This window comes from Salminus brasiliensis, chromosome 22, assembly GCF_030463535.1.
Source record: "Salminus brasiliensis chromosome 22, fSalBra1.hap2, whole genome shotgun sequence".
Taxonomy (NCBI): Eukaryota; Metazoa; Chordata; class Actinopteri; order Characiformes; family Bryconidae; genus Salminus; species Salminus brasiliensis.
Genome location: NC_132899.1, coordinates 19,775,441 through 19,796,522, shown reverse-complemented (window position 1 = coordinate 19,796,522; position 21,082 = coordinate 19,775,441). Strand labels below are relative to the sequence as shown.

General features: G+C 38.1%; 3 protein-coding genes across 3 annotated transcripts; all 3 read left to right on the top strand.

Annotated features, from left to right (window-relative positions):
- The first annotated feature begins 3,900 nt into the window (after positions 1-3,900).
- On the top strand, positions 3,901-21,071 carry hoxb5b (homeobox B5b). Its single transcript, XM_072667439.1, has 4 exons — positions 3,901-3,994; positions 17,256-17,308; positions 18,945-19,459; positions 20,199-21,071. The coding sequence occupies exons 3-4, from the start codon at positions 19,027-19,029 to the stop codon at positions 20,720-20,722; spliced, it is 957 nt and encodes a 318-aa protein (XP_072523540.1). The 5' UTR covers positions 3,901-3,994; positions 17,256-17,308; positions 18,945-19,026; the 3' UTR covers positions 20,723-21,071.
- hoxb6b (homeobox B6b) lies at positions 6,798-7,936 on the top strand. Its single transcript, XM_072667438.1, has 2 exons — positions 6,798-7,194; positions 7,673-7,936. Exons 1-2 carry the CDS (start codon positions 6,798-6,800, stop codon positions 7,924-7,926), a joined length of 651 nt encoding a protein of 216 aa, XP_072523539.1. The 3' UTR covers positions 7,927-7,936.
- Positions 9,316-10,721, top strand: LOC140544033 (homeobox protein Hox-B5b-like). Its single transcript, XM_072667381.1, has 3 exons — positions 9,316-9,647; positions 9,693-9,919; positions 10,396-10,721. The coding sequence occupies exons 1-3, from the start codon at positions 9,316-9,318 to the stop codon at positions 10,641-10,643; spliced, it is 807 nt and encodes a 268-aa protein (XP_072523482.1). The 3' UTR covers positions 10,644-10,721.
- Positions 21,072-21,082: the final 11 nt, after the last annotated feature.

Below are 21,082 nucleotides of genomic sequence, written 5' to 3'. Positions count from 1 at the left end.
TATGGAAATACGGAGATAAGCAGGGCGGATGGTAGTGGACTGCTATCAAATTCCTTAATTTCAGAGAGTAATGATTAATCAGACTTACCACATGTGTAACTCCACTCCATGTGTGCCCTGCTGTAAATAGTCCACACCCTGCTGGATGTATATGGGAGCACTTGATTGTTGTTTAATTATCATTTTATTGTCTGCAGTCAGAGGTGTACGTAAAAGGGTACAATAAAAATCCCTTTTGTGTGGACTGTTTTGTTTTCTCTCTTCCTTCCAACTGTCAGCTCCTTTTCCGGTTGTAATGAGGGGGTTTGTCCTCAGAGGAAAGGGCACAATCCGTAAACACCGGTTGGTGAATCACACTTTACCACTACAGTCTCGTTGAGTTAGCAGTTAGTCTCATTCACTTACAGTCTTATTTAGTTTCGATGATCGTCAATGGATCACGCTTCCAGTAAATATGTCGCGGTCTACCCTTTAGAAATCATTGGGGATTTAAACGCATTTGCTGCCTCTGAGAGAAGCACGGTGAGTTTTGGTGATCTCGACACTAATGACAGCGCAAACGTGTGGTCTGACGTCTGGTTGCCTGTGTTGCATGTTGGAAGAGTTTACATTTTTTTTATTTTCATGAACTTGCTTGTATTGTGGAGTCTTCCTAATCAAAATCCTTGTTTGATTTTAATGAGATTGTAATTAAAATTGTAATAAGCTTGTGCTGTATTACAAATACAGTTAAGATGTCAATCGCTTTAAGAGAAAGGCCAAGCCCCAAATGCTGTTTATTTAAATATTTATAATAGTAGTATAGTAGCAGTAAAGTAATATGTCTTTTAAACAAGCGAATAACAGCGTTTTATCTCCAGATACGAAAAATGAACATGGAGATGATCAAATTTTAACACTGCAGGTTGAGTGTGAAGTGCTGGAACACCACTTGGGTCTTTATTCAAAACAGAAAAAGAGCAATTTTTGCTTACACGCGTAAAATACAACTCAAAGAAAAAAAAACTAATTTACTTTAATTTATCTAATTTATATGAATGTTATGCGATATCATGAATGCAAATTAAATGTAAGAGTACAAAACGACTCGTTATTATTAAACTGTTACAAAAAACTTAAGATAAAACTTCCATACGTTTTAGTAACGTTAAAATGTCTTACATAAGCAACTAACGCAAGGTGTGTGTACAATACTAAATAACAAATACTAAAACTATATTTGTCAAATAAAAATACTTCAAAATGACGTCTTTGAATGAAATCTTTTACATCGACTTTCTAATAGAAGTTTCCTGTTAGGTTGGAGATTTGGACAAGGTTGGACAAGGTTTTTGCGAAAAAATAATTGTAATAATTGGTTATTAGTAGATAATATCATAAGCAAGATAATATCAGCAAAAGGCATATCTATCTATCTATCTCTCTCTCTCTCTCTCTCTCTCTCTCTCTCTCTCTCTCTCTCTCTATATATATATATATATATATATATATCCATGCAAAAGTGTGTGAACAAAATCTTATGTACATTTTAGAGAGCAGTATCTATTGCTAAATTTCACATATTATAAAATATCATAACAAAATCTATTAATATAACATGCAACCTTTGTATATGATACATTCTCTCGCTATATATTTGTTAAAATCAGAAAATAATTCCATCAATCATGATGGAAGTTACAAAGTATAGCTGCGCTGCCATTTTGCCAATTACAACTAAATTACACATGTTCTTCAGTCCTTTACAATGTCTGTGTAGGTGGTGTGTCTAAACACTAGTCAAAACTGTACATGACTTTAAACTCATTTGAACAGATATATTTCACACAGACGTAAAGCAGCTACGATTTAAAAACGCAGCCGGTACGATGACACTACCAAGACCGAGATTTTGTTTTATTTGTTTGTATTTTTAAGTGGCTTTGGATTTTTCTATCAGTAATAATGTTTATAGAAGTCTAAAACTAAAACGAAAACAAATAATATCGATACTGATTATTTACGTGAATACGTAAAATCGAAACCTACTGCTGTACGATCTTCATTGAAGTATAAGCAGCATTTCGTTAACCTTATAATTATATAATGTTAAGTTAACATGAGCATTATATAATATAATGGTAAGAGTACCGATAAATATAAGTCCAAACTGTCGAACTCTACCAATACAAAAATAGTTAAATACAAATACTAATCAAATACTTATTTTGACGAACTTAGTGCCAACGTGAAGATACAGCATTTAAAAATGTATGTGTAAATATTAGACTGAAAGAGCTTTATTCCATGTTTCTGTGACATATATGCTAAAACAAATGCAAACAATTAAGGTACATTAAGGTGATTACCATAAATCTGAAAAGGCATGAACAGGCACTTATATTGAAAAGTCTTGTACATGTAACATTTTTTATCTATATATCTGCTGTAGCAAGGTTACATTTGTATATAAGAAAAGGAACAAAGTCAAAGGTTCAGATTAATATTTGCCGGCAAACAAAAAGAATAATCCAGTTTCAACCTAATGTGCCTGGGTCTCTTTGCTTCGTTTGGTGATCGAATACTGTATAATTGAAATAAAGCTATGGAAAGGATTTTTTTTTTTACAGATTTAAATATACTAAAATGTATATATTTCATTTCCCACCAATTTCTCACAGTTTTCCATTTGACAATTTCTTCATTCTGCAATTAAGGCCAATGTACACATGCATAACACGCTTTAGAATGTGTGAAGAAGACAGAAAAACACAATTTTTATAAATTGTGACGGGTATTTCTTTTCAGTGTCTGCAGTTTAAACAGAGGACCGATTGAGCTGTTGGTCGCAATCCGAAAATATAAATTACAAACGTTGCGATTTTCGATCAAATTGTGTTTTATTGTTATGCTCTAGGAATAACATTTCTCTAGAAAACACACTTCATGAGCCGGTTACAGTCTACGTGTCTTAGTTTTACGCTGGCCTGCACATTTGTGCCGGCAGATTGCCTTATTTTGGGAGTTTCTGTGATAACCTGTGGGTCGCTTTTGGGTTATTTGGTTTTATTGCCCCAATAAATGTCGGAAATAAGTGTTTACTCTTACAGGAAGTCATTGTTTCCGCCAAGCATGTTTAGTGCTATAAAAGGTTTTACACTGTCCGTTTGTCTGTATCTGTTGTGTACCAGTCTGCTCATCCGGCTAAACAAGACAATGAAGAGGATAAACCAGCACTTCCTTTCTTTTTCATTCAGTGCTCGTTTTCCTTCTTAAATTAAGCCTAGTCTAAATTTTAGTCTTAATGGTATAATCTTGCACCCCGTCAAAGAGGTCTAAACAGGAGCTAAGAGACACTTTATGCGTGGTGCCAATGTCCCAAGTCCTTTTACTGAAACATTACAGAATATGAACATTGTCTAAAAAGGGGGGAAAAAATGTTGAACCAGTTTCCAGATTTAACCAGAATCGTTTTATCCTTTCATTTTAACGGAAAAAGATGGCGGCTACCAAGCTACTGCTGGGGAAAAGCAATAAACTCCCAGTTGTTTATGAAAATTTACAACTTTGTGATAGAAGTTTATGTGTGGCTGCGGCCTGGGATTGGCTGGGCGCGGTCACGTGACCAGCTCCCTGTGAACATGAACTTTTTATGATTTCCCAAGTGGTTATAATGCAGCATTCTTTTGGTCAGGGCGCAGTCAGTAACACCTCTGTCTTCCTCTGCGTTGTTAACATTGAGCACCAGACATTTTTAACTTTTAACTGGTCGAGTTGTGTGTGTAAAGATGGCTGGAGACACACCATCTCCAACGCAGTGCTAGTAAGGATTCTCCCTCAGAGAAGAGGACATGGGTCAAAACTCACAGGCTCTGGGCTTTCCTTTTCCGTTTCGTTTACTTGCCGTCTTTGCTCGTCGTACTGGATCATTCGTTTACACACCAGGAATCGGAGAATTGATGAAATCGCCTAATTCATGTGGAAAATCCTCCAAACTGCTGAAGAACGCAAAAAGGTAGGGCCCCCTGTGTTTCTTGTGATGCTAACCAGTGCGTGTGTGTTTTATGTAACCCAGGAGAAGGATTGGCCTGCTATCTTGGGGAGGCATGTTTAGTGTAAAACATTGTCATATTGGAGAATAACATATCTTACTCTTTAAAGCTGAATCGAAGTGCAATTTTGGATCCCGCTGAATGCTAGTATGTGTTTCTCAGATCATTAGATGTTCGAGCTGTAATGTGTACTGTGTATTGCTCAGATGTTGCTCAGAGATTGCTCACGAATCGTTAGAAACGAAGCTAACGAAGGTAAAGTGATAATCATTCTAAATGGAACATTTGTGATTGTAGACACATAAAGACCTTCTTACAGTTTGGATACCGCAGTGATAAGTGGCTAGACATCAATTCTAGAAGTAAGAATATTGTAAAGGTAAAGCTGAGTCAGATCGGTAGTCTGTACAACTGACTTGTTTTCTGGAAATAAAAATCCACTGAATTCACTGGCGTTTTCCAACAAATCATTGATGATTTATAATCTGAATGACTGAGACAATGCTGAACAGTCCCTAGTTTGAGGGACATTTGTCTTTTCTGGGTGCTATTGAACTTTGTATTGTTTGTTATTAAGATTTTTGGTTGAATTGCATGTCATTGTGATCTCTTTATGCATTAATTAGTGTTGCTTCGTAATGCATATTTTTAGCAGTCCTTCATCATGAACCAATCGCAGTGGTGGCTTCAGGCATCTGGGAATAATGACAGTATTTCAGAAAGTAATCAAAGCATCTTACTGTTTTGGTAGCATTTTAAAGATGTCCTGTTTTATTATTAGGAACAGCTTCGAATGTTTTTATTTTTGCTCCACTGAATAATCTATTAATTCATTATCCAATTTAGGATATTTTATAAACTGAAGCACTGATCAGTGGTTGTTAGATTTTGACATTTGAAACTGATCTACATTTCTAGGCTTCGATTACTTTAATATGTGTGTTAACACAAACAAGAAAAAGACGGTGTCGTAATGGCGCAGTGTATCTGATTTCTTGCTCTGGGATGCCATCTAGTGACGAAGAAGCCCTTAACGAAGCTGATAGTGCCCATTGCCTTTGAATATATGAAGGTTTTTTAGGAAAATCCTTGTGTCTATTGCCCATTATTTTCTGTACCCCTGTAAGGGTATTTTGTGTGGCCGTGGTCTGAAGATCAGACAACACCAAGAGAAGCCTGTGCTAACGTTTCTTTCAAATAAAATCTTATCGGCCTGTGTTTTTTTGTGGTCTGATTTTAGGCATCATTTCAAAGACCTGAAGTACATCCTCTGTATGTGCAGCTATATGTAGTGGCATTCAGCTGTAGGTAGTGGAATTTAGATGGATGTTAGGACAACTGTAATTTCCTTCGTTTCCAGTTAGCTGACCTTGCACAAGGCTGTCTTGCTTTGATTGCTTAGGCTGCAGGAGAATACGCCAGTAAGGTGTTGTTTGATTTGGCGTTGGCTAGTCTTAGCCTCTGTGTGTCTGTTAAACAAATACACCCTTATGGGGTCTTAGTCACAGTCTACATTGTAAAAATGAAAAGCTACAGTAATGAAGGGGGCAAGACTTTAGTGGGGAGACTTGTATTATTTGAAAAGCACAGGCCTATAAACTGTGAATTTCAAAACCATATTCATAACCCACTTAACCTCTCGTGAGAAAAAAATAAGCTCATATAACAAAATAAAAGTGAAAAAGCCAGATCGGATATGTGGAAGGTCATTTTTTGTCATTTTTGTCATCAATGATTAACGCTGTGTGACCGACTATATGCAATATTTGTTTGAATGGGATGTTTAAAGCAAATATATGAACTTTAATTTTCTCTACGTGTATGGTGGGACAACTAATTTGATGGTGGATGGTGCATTATTCTTAATGACCCTTAAACAGATTAGGCTATCGAATTCCAATGCTAGTCCTCTTAGCTGGCTCTTCATTCTGCTGTACATCCAGTTTCTAAATTCTGTTTGAATTCTTCAGTATATAAACATTTATTTGCAGTTTCGTTTGAGGCACATTTTTAATCTGAATTTGGCGTTTCTTCCCCACAAGTTTTTTGTAGTTGTTTTTTGTGCAGTTTTTGTTAAGAATTACCCCATTTAAAGGAATGTGGTGTATATATATATATATATATATATATATATATATATATATATATATATATATCGATGTGTAATAAATTCTAATGTAACTATACTGTAAACCTAAAGGCTGTTGGTAAATTGGGTTTGTGCTTTACAACGTAAATGTCCACGCGTGGGTTCGAATTTTGAGCACCACGCGATTGGGTTAAATGGTTATCAACAGCCCTTTACATATACCATTGTTCATTTTTTTTCACTTTTTAAGATATACATAACTGAATTGTAATAGATTTTTGGCGAACTTTTGAGGGACTCAAAACTCAGAATAGTAGATGATAGTAGATAATCTAAACAGACGAAAATAAAGCGTATAAAATGATAAACCATCGTATCTACATTTTCTCTATATTAGTTTAAACGACAACAATCTCTTAAATCTGAGAGATTTTATACGCCTTGGGGATTCCATCCAACGCAACAAGAGCTCCCCCCTCCCTAAAATGCTCTTCTGCCAGAGATGCTCACGATTGGCCAGACCTTGATCAGCTGGTGCGTCTCCGTGAGCACTCACATTGGCACCTCGCCACCCCCCTCCGGCTAAAAGCAAACCACAGATAAAGTAATGGCAAAGCACACTTGGACTATAAAACACAACAAATCATAAACCCTCGGACAAGAACCGTGGCCACCCAATGAGTTCCTACTTCGTCAACTCAACTTTTCCTGTGTCTCTGCCCGGGGGACAGGAGTCTTTCTTGGGCCAGATCCCGTTATATTCATCAGGATATACGGACTCTTTAAGGCACTACCCGAGTGCTGCGTTCGGAGCCACCAATGTTCAGGAGAAGGTGTACACGCCCTCGTACTACCAGCAGGCTGCGGGTGTGTTCGGGAGGAATGGCACGGGTGCGTGCGACTACACCGCTGACCGCGCGTGTGCTCTCGGAGGGCTGGAGGACTCGCTGGTGCTGAGCCAGGAGCACTGCAAGACGGACTGCACAGAGCAAAGCTCAGACAGATACTCTTACAGTGAGGACAAGCCGTGCGCCCCGGTCTACCCGTGGATGCAGAGGATGAACTCATGTAACGGTAAGACCTCAGCTTGAAATTTGCGTTACACTTTTTGAGCGTAACAAAGATACGATGTAGACACACTAAAACACTGGAAAACTAGCGTTGATGGACAAAATAAAGGTTACATTTAGAACATTTGAGAAACGACATTATTAACATTTGTAACTGCTGGTGTGGTATAGTGATTGTGTTTTGCCATGCTCTTTAATGTTCACATTACAAAGTAGCATATAGTCTGTACAATATCTGATCCCTTTTCTTTTCTATGCTTCTGTTGTCAATAAAATCTGTTAGCATTTCCAGTCAATATTGGAATTAAGAATGCGCAAAAAGTTCCTAGCCAATAAGACGCAGCTAAATAATGGCAATACTACTGCAACCATCAGTTCTACTTCTGTTTCTATTACTGCTAATAGTAATAATAATAATGGAATTAATTTCACGTCTAATCTGTACATTTCTAAACCTGTTTATCTTTCCCCTGTTTTGACAGGCATGCCTGGAAACACTGGCCGCAGGGGTCGTCAGACTTACACTCGCTTTCAGACTCTCGAGCTGGAGAAGGAGTTTCATTTCAACAGATATTTGACCAGAAGACGCAGAATCGAGATCTCGCATGCACTGTGTCTGACTGAGCGGCAAATAAAGATCTGGTTCCAGAACCGCAGGATGAAGTGGAAGAAGGAGAATAAAGTAATGAACTCTGCAAAGGCCAGCGAAGAAGAGGATGATGGCAAGGCGGGATAGACGCTTATATATGTGCAGATCATATAAGCGAGTTCAGCATTTTTACCCCCCACACAGTGTGTAGCCTGTAGTATTCCATGTAGATGTATAAAACGTACCCAACAGAAAGGAGCTACCTGTTTAAGGTTTTGTTAAAACGCGAAAGCTACAAACAGAGTCCTTCAGACGGCTTTGTGGTTCTAAACCAGGCATCTTTTTAATTCTCACTAAGGGTCGCGATAGGAACAGAACAGGGCAGTTTGATCACCATTGTGTATTTTCTGCAGCTGGGCCTGTTTCATCACCTGACAGAAAACGAATGGCTGCATTACCTGCACCGTTGTTTTTACCTTCTAGCTTTCATAGCGACCTATTGAGGTGAAGGGGGGAGTTAAGGCTGAAGGGGGATATGGCGTGGTTTAAAACTGGTGTGTTTAAATGCTCTTATGCTTAATTTATTTTGTTCGTCACGTTTTGTGTATGTGGTTGCACTAAGAACAATGCATTAGTGAACTTTGTAAGCAATGCCATTTTTGTCAATAAAATAAATGTTTGACCACATTTATCTCCTCGTGTGTGCGTTTAATGCACAACAGTGCTGCAAAAGATTAATGAAATATTGTTTTTAAGGATATATTATACCTAACATATTTTATTTGTATGAATGCAGCAAACCTATTATTCAACCTCTATCAATATCTAAGGCCTGCGATCTGTTTACTGGCTCGAATGAAAATCAGTGTAATGAACACATTAGGAATTGTCTATACAGGCTAAGGAAAACAAATGCAAAAACAACATACGTATACATTTTACTGTTTAATAAACTCTTGAATAAATAGAGCTTAGTTTTCTACTTCTGTCAGGTTTGGCGCCTAAACGTGGCTTCTGATACGTGTTCTATATCCAATAATTTCACGAAGGATAAATAACCTCGTACGTACACAATTTAACTTCCATTTCTCACCATAAAACTAAACATATGCTAATATTTCACGCGCACAATTTAAATAACACAATTGTATCTAGTCCTAAAGCAGTGTGAGACTGGGAAATGCACAGGGCTGTGCAGGTGTTTGGGCAGTTTGCAGTTCTCCCAGTAGGTGACGCCCTCTGCTAACATGGGATGCGGCGCGCAACGGGGAGGCACTGCTGAGTTGAATCTAACGATCATCATTTCGTCATCATTTGTAAGCACGGAGCATGAATTACCTCTTGAAGTCATCAGAGAGAATTTACGACTGGTCAACAAAGGCACGTGACGCCCTAACGCGCTCCCATATTTGGCCGCATACATGGCAAAAACGAAGTACAGTGCATTGCTATAATTCATTTTTCCATCATAAATTGTGCTGCGCGGGATTTTAACGACCGAGATCTGCTCATCAAGACCTTTTTAGAAATCTCCAAATGAGCTCTTATTTTCTAAACTCCTTCTCAGGGCGCTATCCAAATGGGTCCGACTATCAGTTACTAAATTATGGGACTAACGGCGCTATGAACGGCTCTTACAGGGACTCCACGGGCATGCACCCCGGCTCTTTCGGGTACACCTACAATGGAATAGACCTCAGCGTCAACCGCTCCAACAACAGCGACCATTTCGGTGTTGGAGAGAACGGCCGCGCTTTCCAGAGCCCCGGAGCGGACGCACGTTACAGGCAGACGAGCTGCTCGTTGGCGTCACCGGAGCAGTTGTCCTGTGCCAACGAGAGCCTGAGCATCAAAGGCTCCTCTCCTGTGTCTGAGCAGAGCACAACCGGGGGCAACAACAGGCTCTCTGGCAGCAGCGCCAGCGGTGGCGGCGGCAGTCTTGCGAGCACCAACAGCACACACTTCGTGGAAACGGACGTAGAGACGAACGTGGTCTCGGAGTCAGAAGAAGGCACACAGGCGAGCAACCCGAACCCGCGCGCGCAGAAACAAGAAACAGTGGCCACCTCTACCACGGCGCCTGGAGACGGGCAAACGCCGCAGATATTCCCGTGGATGAGGAAACTTCACATTAGTCACGGTAGTAAATATTTCTGCTGCTCTGATTTACACTCAGCGAAAGGGTCCAGGATAAATCTGCACTCCAATCGAAAAGTCGTAAAACGAGAGTCATAAATTGATCGTTAAAATCACTGATGCGAAATGATGTTAAAGATGTGGATTAGATAAACAATCCGATGCAGCAGTGAAATAATTGAGTAATTTGGGCTTTTTTGACATTTACCTTTACATTCAATAGGACATCAATCTGTCGAGGATTGGAGAAGAGAATACTTTCAACTCAGATCAGGTCAAATGTCTTATTTAGATCCATTTCAGATAACCTGTGCAGAGGTGAGATGATGGCACATAGAAACGTTAGGGCGAAATAAGATAATCGTCGTGATGGTGCTGTAGATGTAGTGACCAAAGTCTAGCTATCTCAGCTAATTTATATATATTTTTAAATACCTTTACGGTGTTTACTTAACTTTTCCACCCCTGTCTATGCTATAGATATGACTGGACCTGATGGGAAACGAGCCCGAACTGCCTACACTCGCTATCAGACGCTAGAGCTGGAGAAAGAATTTCATTTCAATAGGTATCTGACCCGGAGGAGGAGGATAGAGATAGCCCACGCGCTGTGCCTCACTGAGAGGCAGATTAAAATCTGGTTCCAGAATCGGAGGATGAAGTGGAAAAAGGACAATAAACTGAAAAGTATGAGTTTGGCCACGGCGGGTAGCGCTTTCCAAAACTGACGATAGTTGAAAATACCCGACTACTGTTGTAGCACTGCACCTTTTTCCCTGCTTGGCATTATCAGGCATCCGATTTCTTCTGTGTATCTGGTGTAAAAACGAAACTTGTCAGCCGTTTATTATCGTTATCCTATAGGCTACTGGTAGCCTTGTTACAGCTGCCAATAAAATAAATGTAAATGCTACGTATCAAGTTTATACTTTCGTGGATAAAAGCATGTTCCATGTAAGCTCTCTGTGTGCAACTCCACACATGTAACAGGAATTGTACAGTAACAACGCGCACTACCTATAACGGAGGCGATAGATCAGAAAAAATACAACTTTGTTGTACTCTTATGAACTTGTATAGAAACGTCAGTGTAGACCGTTTTCCAGTTTTGCAGGACATTTATGCTTGTGCCGCGTTTATTCATTTCGTGCATATAATAGAATAGTCGAATTGCGAAAAAAGTCCTCTATATTCGCACTTAGCCTACATTTGAGTACTTTATGTTGCATCTAAACATTTTGGGGCTTGTAAAAAATGTTCCATAAACGATGAAACTATGTTTGATGTCCAGTCGTGACCAATATTTTATTTGTACAATGTGAGTGGTGTAAGTTCCGTATTAAAAGATGAGGAATTGTTCAACATTTGTTGGGAAATTTGTCAGTTTTTTCTATCTGTGTCTCGACTGAAATAAATGATCTGCTATTCGAACGTGAAAAAATAAAGTTTCTTTCAGTCTTAATACGTGTGAGTGTCTGCTTTCCCAGTAGACCTGTAGAACCAGTGACCAGCGGTGGGTCAAGTTTACAACCACTTTCTTTTTTCAGTGTCCACGTCTGGCTCACAATTACATCGTTTTACAATTATGACATACAGGTCATTCCGAAATACACTAGGTTAAATACACCTAACCTTGAAATGAGCTTCAGGATCGCCTTATTGCGCCTGCACCTGCTTTTTGGTGTGATATCCTAATTTAAATTATTATAAAGATATCTCAAACATTCACAGGAAAAAAAACTCTTTCCACAGTACTGTACTTTTACTTTACAATTGTACTTTAACAATTACTAAACCTATAATAACTTACCTCGTACTGGTCAAATCAGAGGAAGTGCCGCTCTTAGGAACTGTCTATACAATATTCTCTAAATAATCTTACATCAGAAATATCAGACTCGACAACCTTCAGTGATTTCCTCGCGAAGTCCAGTATATAATCTAGCCTTGTAGTTCTCTGTTGCGTTTAAAAAAAAAGTCACGTGAGGTCCATAAAGTTAGTTTTATGGTTTTGGGGGTTGACAATGTGCGACATAATTCACATTCTTGAATGAAAGTGACGGTTTGACTGCTTCAGCGGGATTCTAAAGGTTTTGGACGGCGTGTGGGGTGATCTTGTAGTCAGCCACCTTGGGCAGTCAAAATATTGTACGCACTGGCATGGCTGGTCACTGTTATTTTTCTCTCTTGGCTTTGGACGAGATCGAGAAACAGACCCACAACTCTGAGTAAGTTTTCCATTTATCTGTTTGCAATTCGTTATCACTTATCATGTGGGACGATCATAATTAGGCCCACACATTTTCAGGAGGTGTGATGGTACAAACTCTCCGTTCTGTTATGTTTTAGCGTTGTATACGGTACCTATTTTCACAATGGTTCAGTGTGTTGAGTGGGAAAACACGAATAATTTCGTTTATTCTGTTATTCCCTCATTTGTGAATAAAGCGTTGAATGAATTTTAATATAGTTATTAAATATATGATTTTAATATGAGTGACATCCTTTCTCTAAACCAACCGCTAACTTTTCACTCATCAAAACAGAGTGAAAAAATATGACATTGAAATCACTTGTGTTCGTTTAGACTGTATCAATGGGTTTGCAGAGGACATTGGTAGAGGATTATATGTAGCCTAATGTTCCTGTCTGTATTTTGGTAAAAGCTGATGAAAGTGAATGGAAGTAAAAACATGAAGTAATTGCAACAAATTCGTGCAATACACACGTTTCCACGATTCATGACTATTAAAGTCTCATTGTACTACTATAATGTGTTTTGCATATTGATAGGGGTAATCTGTGCGCTGTTCTCATCAATTATTCATTGGGAAGGGATCACTGCGAGGTCAGGAGACTAGTACTGAACACATGCCTTACCAGAGAGCCACAAGCTCCGTGCCAAGCTGCCAAGACGAGCTATGCAGCCTTCAGAATGCACAGTCCCACTTTAACGCATACTGATCCTGACGGTCATTATGGACCTCAGATTTCTTGTATTGTAATACTGTCTCTATTTAAATATATTTAAACATATTTTGTCGAGACAGGTGAAATGTATATTATTTTTTGGAGATTCGTTTTCTGTGAACAAAACACATTTAGATCTTGATGAATAAATTCATCTTTGACATGACATGTCCTACATAACGATATCAACTGAAGATGTATAAATGTTTAAGCTCTTGTGACGCAGTCTAGACTAGGCTGGTGGTCGTGCTTGTTGTAACGCTGCTTCGTGACCAGCAGAGCCCGCCTTACTCCGAGCTCCTAAGCCGATTGTCCTTCATCTGCCCAGCGCAGATGAAGCCCCTAGATACGGCTGGGTTCAAAATTTTAACAATGGTCGAGCAGTATTCATACGATAAAAAAACAACAGATTTGAATTAAACATATATAAAATATAGAACTATCCTAAATGTTTAAATATTAAACTGCCCTGTAGTTTTCTTTTAAATTCGTTTAGGCTAATGAAGTAGGCTGAGCCAAGCTACTCGGCGCATGCTTAATGGGACCTGAGTTCATTCTGAGGTCACCCAACGACGGTATGATTCTCGTTTTATGGCAGGTCACAACACAGATGCCCACATGGAGTGGGGGGCTTTGAGAGCAGTAAAGTCGTAGCAAAATATTGTCCATAGTAGAGAAATGTTGTCATATGAATTTAACACTTTTACAATATTATATGATTTTGCATATTGATATATAATTATTTCTGTATCTATGATTTGCTCTACAATATATAGTATTCATATATATATATATATATATATATATATATATATATATATATATATATATATATACAATAAATAAGTATTTCGTCTTACAAATTTACCTCGTTTAGCTAGAATTGTATTGATGTACCAGGTGTCACTCATGTACAACGAGCTAAAATGTAAAAGCACCGTATGTTTTTCGTGTTGCCTGTGCAACCAAAGGCAATCTTCCTCATGAAGAACTGTTATCTTAGGTTATGTGTATGTATGTTAGCTACTACTACTACTACTACTGCTTCTAATAAATATAATAAAAATGTATTATGTAGATTTAACACGGCGTATAGAACAAATGGAAGGGTGCGGCAGCACGATGCCTAATGCTGTTGATCAATGATGTCGCGCTTAGGGTTATCTTTAATTTTTCATTCGCTATCGATTGTAATGCGTCCAAACGCGTCTCTGCTATCTCAAAAGCAGCTTGGTTTGTATCCCTGTTGCGGCGATCACGAAACGGCACATCAAGGAAGAAATCCCAGCCTATAAGACACTGCATTCACAAATGGATTTACGGTTTGAACAGGGATATCCCTAAAGATAATATGGATAAAAACAAAATCGCATGGATCAAGAGCGCAGAAACAGTGAAAGGGAAAAAGCAGTAAGTTTGATTGAGTTCCTATTATGATCTATAATTTAATGTTTTATATATGAACAATAAAAACGGCAGTGTATATTGATTAGAATGACGAAACGCGCCGATGTGGAATATGTAGGAAAATTAATTTTAAATAACGCATGCTGCATTGCGTTTTGACTAAGGCCCGGTAATATAGCATGTCATTTTAAGAGAATCATTATCGTTGTTTAGATAGGCTTAGATGCACTCCGATGCAGTATAACAAAAGGCTGTTTTTGTATTCACTTATCTTATCATAGAAGGGCATTAATTGATCAGAACAGTCTTGTTTTCCCGTCTAATGGTTGGTGACATCTGTCATCTATATATACCCTGTAGATCCGAATTTGTGTGAAAAAAAATATTCGCAAATTCGTGTCTTGGGGAGTATGTAGTTGATGTATACGCAGCGTCGATTGGGAAGACTGAAAGTAGATTGTTGGCATCTTATGGTCTTTTCTCAGTTTCCTTCTGCACCTTTTTACCCAAGGCCTATACAGGCTGGCTCTATGGGATCTTTCAGTCTAGTGGCAAACAACTGGATACCATATTTGAACTTCAGTGAAATGCAAATGCTCCATTTTAAGATTTTGGTGTAGTAATTCGTCTTACAAATATGGCTTGAAATGAAGACTTCTTTAGTCTCTGCAAGAAAAACGCTTAAGTGTACTGAAATGCCCGTAAAGGAGATGATACAGCTGGACGAACCCTTTTCACACAGAGGTTTTGTTTTTACGTGACTGATTTTACTCTAACAACGTGACAGATGAAGGATGGGAGTTTTAGTGAGAGCTCATCCACATAAAACTGAGCTGTTGTATGACCTGCTCTCTATCTGAGACATGCTTCAGTAGTTTGACTTGTACGCTGGTTGGCATCGACCTTTTTCTTGTTCAGATAAAGAACTGCTGGAGAAACATGCAGAGAAGCTGGAGTTTCCATAATCTCTATTATTCCGGAACTCATTATCTCACTTTCATTTACATAGATCCATCTTTTTCAAGCATTTGCCTTTCTGTAAAAAATAAGATTTTAGTTCGAATAGGGTTGTGCAACTGGAAGCTTATAAGCTGAATTACGGTTAAAATATATATATTTATGTACCACATATTTCATGCAGCAGCTAATGCTTTACCTGCTTGTCATATTACCACTCAGGTGGCAACATTACAGCTGCTGAGTCTTCCTTTGGTGGGCTATGCAACAGGAAACGCTGAAACGTATATCCTCTCAAACTTTTCAACTTACAAAGCCGAAAAAGGAGCACATGTCCTAGGTCTTAGAGGACAGTGGAATAATTTGAGGACATGACTTTAGTTTAACATACAGGCTAGACACTGTCTACAGTTTCTCCGCTAATTAATTTTTAATTAAAACGCGACATTTTTACAATTATTACAACTGTTTGGACTTTATTCCACATGTGTGTAAACTCTCTTGATGGACGGTGTCTATATGTGTATGACATGGACACGTGTCTGTACATGACAGCAGTGAAGTGTTGAAGTCTTATCGAATTACAGAGTTATGGCCCGCAACCTAATCATCTGCCCATCTTTGATACCTGGGTAATCAGTTCAATCTCAGATTTGTCCACTTTTCTTGTTTTGCGAAGGTCCAAGACTACCTGTAGGCCAGTGCTCGAGACTGGTTGGCCTAGTTAGATATTAACCTTTCTGTAAAAAGCGTGCACGAGCAATAGAACAGATGATCAACTCGAAAGATCAAAGGCCTCTAGGACAATAAGGAATTGATCTGAAACCAGCACTAGACAGCGGCACTCTCTCATCTTCATCCTCAGTAATTACAGTACACTACCAGGCACAGAAAATTTAAGATAGATGATGGCTGAAGACCTTAACACAGTATTGACTGTTTTCTTCATGATGACGAGTTAGTTGTGCAAAAACTACAGATTGTCATTTAAGGAAAACGTAACGATAAGCGTAAGTGAGAGAGGATACGTTTAACTAAGAGATGACCAGTCTTTTAATACATCCAGACCCTTCAGTTGTGTTTGTCAGCTGCTGTATGTTAGAGATTACATGTATTACATTGGTGCATTAATCAATTACCGTCAAACGATGATTGTGAAACGACGGTTAATAATTTAAGAAGATATACTGGATGTTAAATTTATAAGTCAGAATCAACAAAATGGAAATTTAACGATGAATAAAATTAGTATATAGAATAGAACAATATTTAGAACAACCTGTTACATTACTATTTCTACTACTAATAATAATAGTAACAACAACAACAACAACAACAATATACTTTATTTTTAATATAAGCACGTAAACCTTTTTGTTAATTTTTATTAACTATATATATATATATATATATATATATATATATATATATATATATATATATATATATATATATGCTTGCCTATGGATTCCAGAGGCAATAGGGTCAGAATGACTGCCATTCCCTTGTCAAAGGGTTTGCTTGGGTTGGTTAAAGTCGACGCTTAGTCGTTTCGTTATTTTGTCCAGAACGTCGATACTGCTTTAGAAGAACATCCTGATCTAGCTTAATTTTTGTTTAATTCGCAGTTCAATTTATATCGATTGCTTACTCTGAGACACAGCACCATTTGCCTCGCTCAGCTTTTACGTTGCAGCCCTCTCCTTCTTCTCGGTTGCCCTGCAGTCTAACGGGCTAGTATTTCAGCCTGGGCTTCCAGTGATGTGGAGTTTTAATTCGGGTGCACAGTTTATAATATACTTCCATCCCCCATGCGCTTGGTGCATCTTTGATTTGGGGTTTATATGATTTTGATTTAGGCCTTAGGTAATGTATTTTAAAGTGTTTTTGTCTGTTTATTCTTTTTGATTGAAGTCTGTCATACAGGTTTTGATAAAATAGGACAATGTTTGATGCTGATATTACATGCGGCCATTTTTGATTAACTCTTTTTTTTCTTTCTCCAGGCTTTTGTTCTGTGTGGGCCTTTGCAGAAGGTCTCCAAAGGACAGTTTTGCTGGTGAGTAGCAGAAATACACAGCGCTTTGGGGAGCATATTTTTTCCGGGATGAATTACTAAACTAAGTCACTAAGTACTCTCTGTAGCTTTGATCAGGTGAGAGATTAAACGCTTGTCGAATTAAACCTAGTGTATTTGCAAGATACAGTTACGCCACTTCTTTGTGTATCCTAATCGCTGAAATCAAGGGTTGTACTAAAACGTCGCAGGGCTCATACGGCATAATTATGCAACACCAGGCTTCAGAAACACTGTTGCAACCAGAACCGCTATAGAATCATTAGTTAATTCAAAATCCTTTTAATGGCATATATATACATATATATTATCATATTAAATTGTGTCTTTTGGTCATGTTGAGTACCGCGTTTAAACAGAACAATAGATAATTTGAACTAAACTGTAAATGAAAATATGTCTGATAAAAACAGATACTCTTAGATTTTCATCCAAAGCACAATTTTACCATTTACATAAATAAAAACAGGCTCGTATTAATAGTGAATGTAATTATTGGACACAAAAGAGTTTTGATTAAAAAAATAAAAGGAGACATATAATGGGTGCTCAGTGATCTTTCCGGTTATGTGAAGAAGCAGAAGATTGTCTCACTGCACTCACTGGTCTGTGGTCTGGTGTGATTCCAAACGACAAGCTCTCTGTAGCCCTCTCTGATAGGGAAGCTGCACGCAATGAAATAGACTAAGTTTGTGAATGGCGGATATGTCTGGGTGATTTATCACCGTATTACTTCAGCAAGAGTTCACCACGAGTTCAGCAGCCTTTGTTCTTACTTCAGAGTTGCCGTTTCTTTTCCTCTTTTTCTGTCCTTGTGTATTTTTCGCCTCTTTCTCTTCATCTCTTCACTACTTCATTATATTGCCGTAATTATTGCAAGGAACTTAAATCTGAACTATCAACTAATTATTGTTTTATTAATAATGACAGGTGAGTTATTTTTTTCTTGTTATTGTCTTTTCCTCGTTATTCCTTGCGCTATATGAAAATATGCAACGCTTATTAACATTCACGACAAAAAGGCATTAATTATGAGGTGTGAGGTTTATTCATATTTTCTTCTATCCAAATGAATGCTTTTAATCATATTTCAATATTTTGTCAGTAAAACCCCAAGTCAGTAAAACTAAACTTAAGTAATTATATCATTTATGATTAACTTGTGAGAAATATAAGGAATTAAGTAATTTTTTTCGCTTTTGGATACACTACCTTTATTTTGGAAAATTTAATAAAAGCTCTTTTCCAGTGTAATAACAAGTCAACAGAGGAGCATTTGTGAGACACATTTGGGAAGCAAGACATTTTCGCTAGAACATTAACGCGTTTTTAAATCATTTTAGACTGAAATAATAATGCATTGAATTTACCTGAAATACAAATAAACATATTTGTAGGCTATATACTAAGCTATATAACATCAGAACAATTATTTTCAAAGATAAAGAACACAAGATAGAACTTATATACAATTGTGAATCATGCTATATTAATGCATTTTTTTTCAGTGTGTTAAAATATTTTGTGTTGAAGGCACGCTCCTCGCCATGTGCTCTTCCAGTTGTGCAGATGAATTTATGTCTTCCCATTCATACTGTGTGGTACTCTGACCTTTTAGGTCGCCTGTCAAGAGGCCTCTGGAAGGAAGCTGTCACGTGACCTGAGATATCAGTGTTTTGTCAGAAGCTCGAACAGCCCCGATGAAAACCTCACAGGCAATGCAGAACGAGTCATACACCATGAGCTTCAATGACTCGTTTCAGGGTGACAGCACATTAGGACATAGTGACACGACACAATCTTCCCTGTTCATAGTGCCCAGGGAAAACCACCAACAGAAGAATGTTTGCTCATTACTGTACCTTGGAAATGACATCCCGAATCACCTAAAGAAAAACAATAAGGACTGTACTCGACACAGCATTCCCAGTCAGTTTTTCCAAAGCTGCACAGCATCACCCCTTCAGCTCTCCGCACCAGCACCAAACAGCTCCTCTCTGCACACCGACAGTATGAGCACTGCTTTAAAACTCAACTTCACTTTTGACGGCAAGCAGATCTTCCCTTGGATGGCAGGATCCAAGAAAAAATCTAGACAGAAAAATCCATTGTTCTGCGACGCGTCTGTTGATGGTGGGTAAACCAGTTTATTGTAGCCTAGCATTATTAGCATTATTTAATACTTTTAAAACTGACTTGCTTTTTAAAATGCTGTTCGATTTCAGTCACTAAACTGGAAGTACACATTCTTAAAATGAGTTCCAAATAAGGTTCTGTGAAGCAACGCCGTTGGAGAACCACTTCTGATTTATTTAGTTCTTTCAGGAGATGCGTAGAAAATGAAGAAAGATCTTTTAAAATATGTAAAAAAATTCCAGATAATGTAAATATTCTGTAGCTAACGAATGAAAGGTGTTTTCAAGAACCGTACGCCCAAGCAAAAAAAACAAAAACAAAAAAAAACTCCACGAACCTTCATTTTTTAGTGTTTGCTGTTGTTGAGAAGCTGCACTCTAAAAAGGTGGCTTTCATGGCTTCTTTCATACGTTCAGTGGTTCTGTAACTCAAATAACCATTTGAATGTTCGTCACTTGGTTAAATAGTTCTTTATGATGGAAAACCTCTTGTATATGACTCTTTAAAGATCGATAAAAGGGTCCCACTAGCGTTTGAAGTGAAATAAGCATTGTCATGTACTATGTAGAATCCTTTTTGCTGAGAGAACAGATAACAGAGTCTACTATAAAATGTACAGTATTTGTGTAGACGAGGTGCAAATGGAGAAAAGTGTAATACATCAGTTGGTTTATTTTTTGTCTTTTGTCTGTTTCCCAGTGGTGATTGATACGGTGTGCTGGTTATATCTGTGCAGCAGGTGGCTCCAAAAGGATTCGTACTGCGTACACAAGTGCCCAGTTAGTGGAGCTGGAGAAGGAGTTCCACTTCAACCGCTACCTGTGCAGGCCGCGACGCCTGGAAATGGCCAATCTGCTAAACCTCAGTGAGAAGCAAATCAAGATCTGGTTTCAAAATCGAAGGATGAAGCATAAAAAAGCCAACAAACTGAAAAGCCCACATTTTTCACCTAGAACGAACGTTAGAGATACACTTGAGTCACCTAATGATCAATTTTGTATGAGCCAGGTTCTCCAAAATCACGTGGGATCTTGGTGTCACGCGCAGAATCGTGGACCTACAAATGACCCATGCTCTCCGTTCGTGAATAGTCAACATGGTGTGGTCTTCAGGGATCGCGACTGCTCTAGCTATATGGAAGGTCACCGCGGGGCTTTTTTGACTCCCCCTGCGCTCCCGATACATAGGTTTAGTTATTGTACACACATTGTGTCTCATAATCCAGGTAATCAACACAAATTAGCTCTAAATCACAAATAATTGTGCTTTCCTCACTATAGTGGACAGTAAACACAGTCACGAAGGCAGAAATATGCGTTTAATCTTTGTTTTACTTTATATATTAAATTCAGAAAATAAACAAGAATTATTCAAAATGCAAAAAAAACAATGTCACATGGAAATATTTACGTTTGTTTCATCTAGAGGATTGAATACTTATTTTTACTTCTACAAAATCTACAAAATGTGTTATTTGACCAGGGGTGCCCAAACTTATAATATAAAAACGATTCATCCCTTCAGCTAAACTGTTGTTTCGTTGACCATGCTTCTATTCTGGTAAAAATAACAATTAACAATTAGTTTTAATACAACTGCATTTAATATTTCCTCCTGCCA

Excerpts from the sequence above, each read along its gene's own strand:
- hoxb5b (XM_072667439.1), top strand. The coding sequence starts at position 19,027 with ATGAAAACCTCACAGGCAATGCAGAACGAGTCATACACCATGAGCTTC. Across the intron at positions 19,460-20,198 it reads CTGCGACGCGTCTGTTGATG|CAGGTGGCTCCAAAAGGATT; the intron begins GTGGGTAAACCA and ends ATATCTGTGCAG.
- LOC140544033 (XM_072667381.1), top strand. The coding sequence starts at position 9,316 with ATGAGCTCTTATTTTCTAAACTCCTTCTCAGGGCGCTATCCAAATGGG. Across the intron at positions 9,648-9,692 it reads ATCAAAGGCTCCTCTCCTGT|CAGCGCCAGCGGTGGCGGCG; the intron begins GTCTGAGCAGAG and ends GCTCTCTGGCAG. Across the intron at positions 9,920-10,395 it reads GAAACTTCACATTAGTCACG|ATATGACTGGACCTGATGGG; the intron begins GTAGTAAATATT and ends TCTATGCTATAG.
- hoxb6b (XM_072667438.1), top strand. The coding sequence starts at position 6,798 with ATGAGTTCCTACTTCGTCAACTCAACTTTTCCTGTGTCTCTGCCCGGG. Across the intron at positions 7,195-7,672 it reads GAGGATGAACTCATGTAACG|GCATGCCTGGAAACACTGGC; the intron begins GTAAGACCTCAG and ends CTGTTTTGACAG.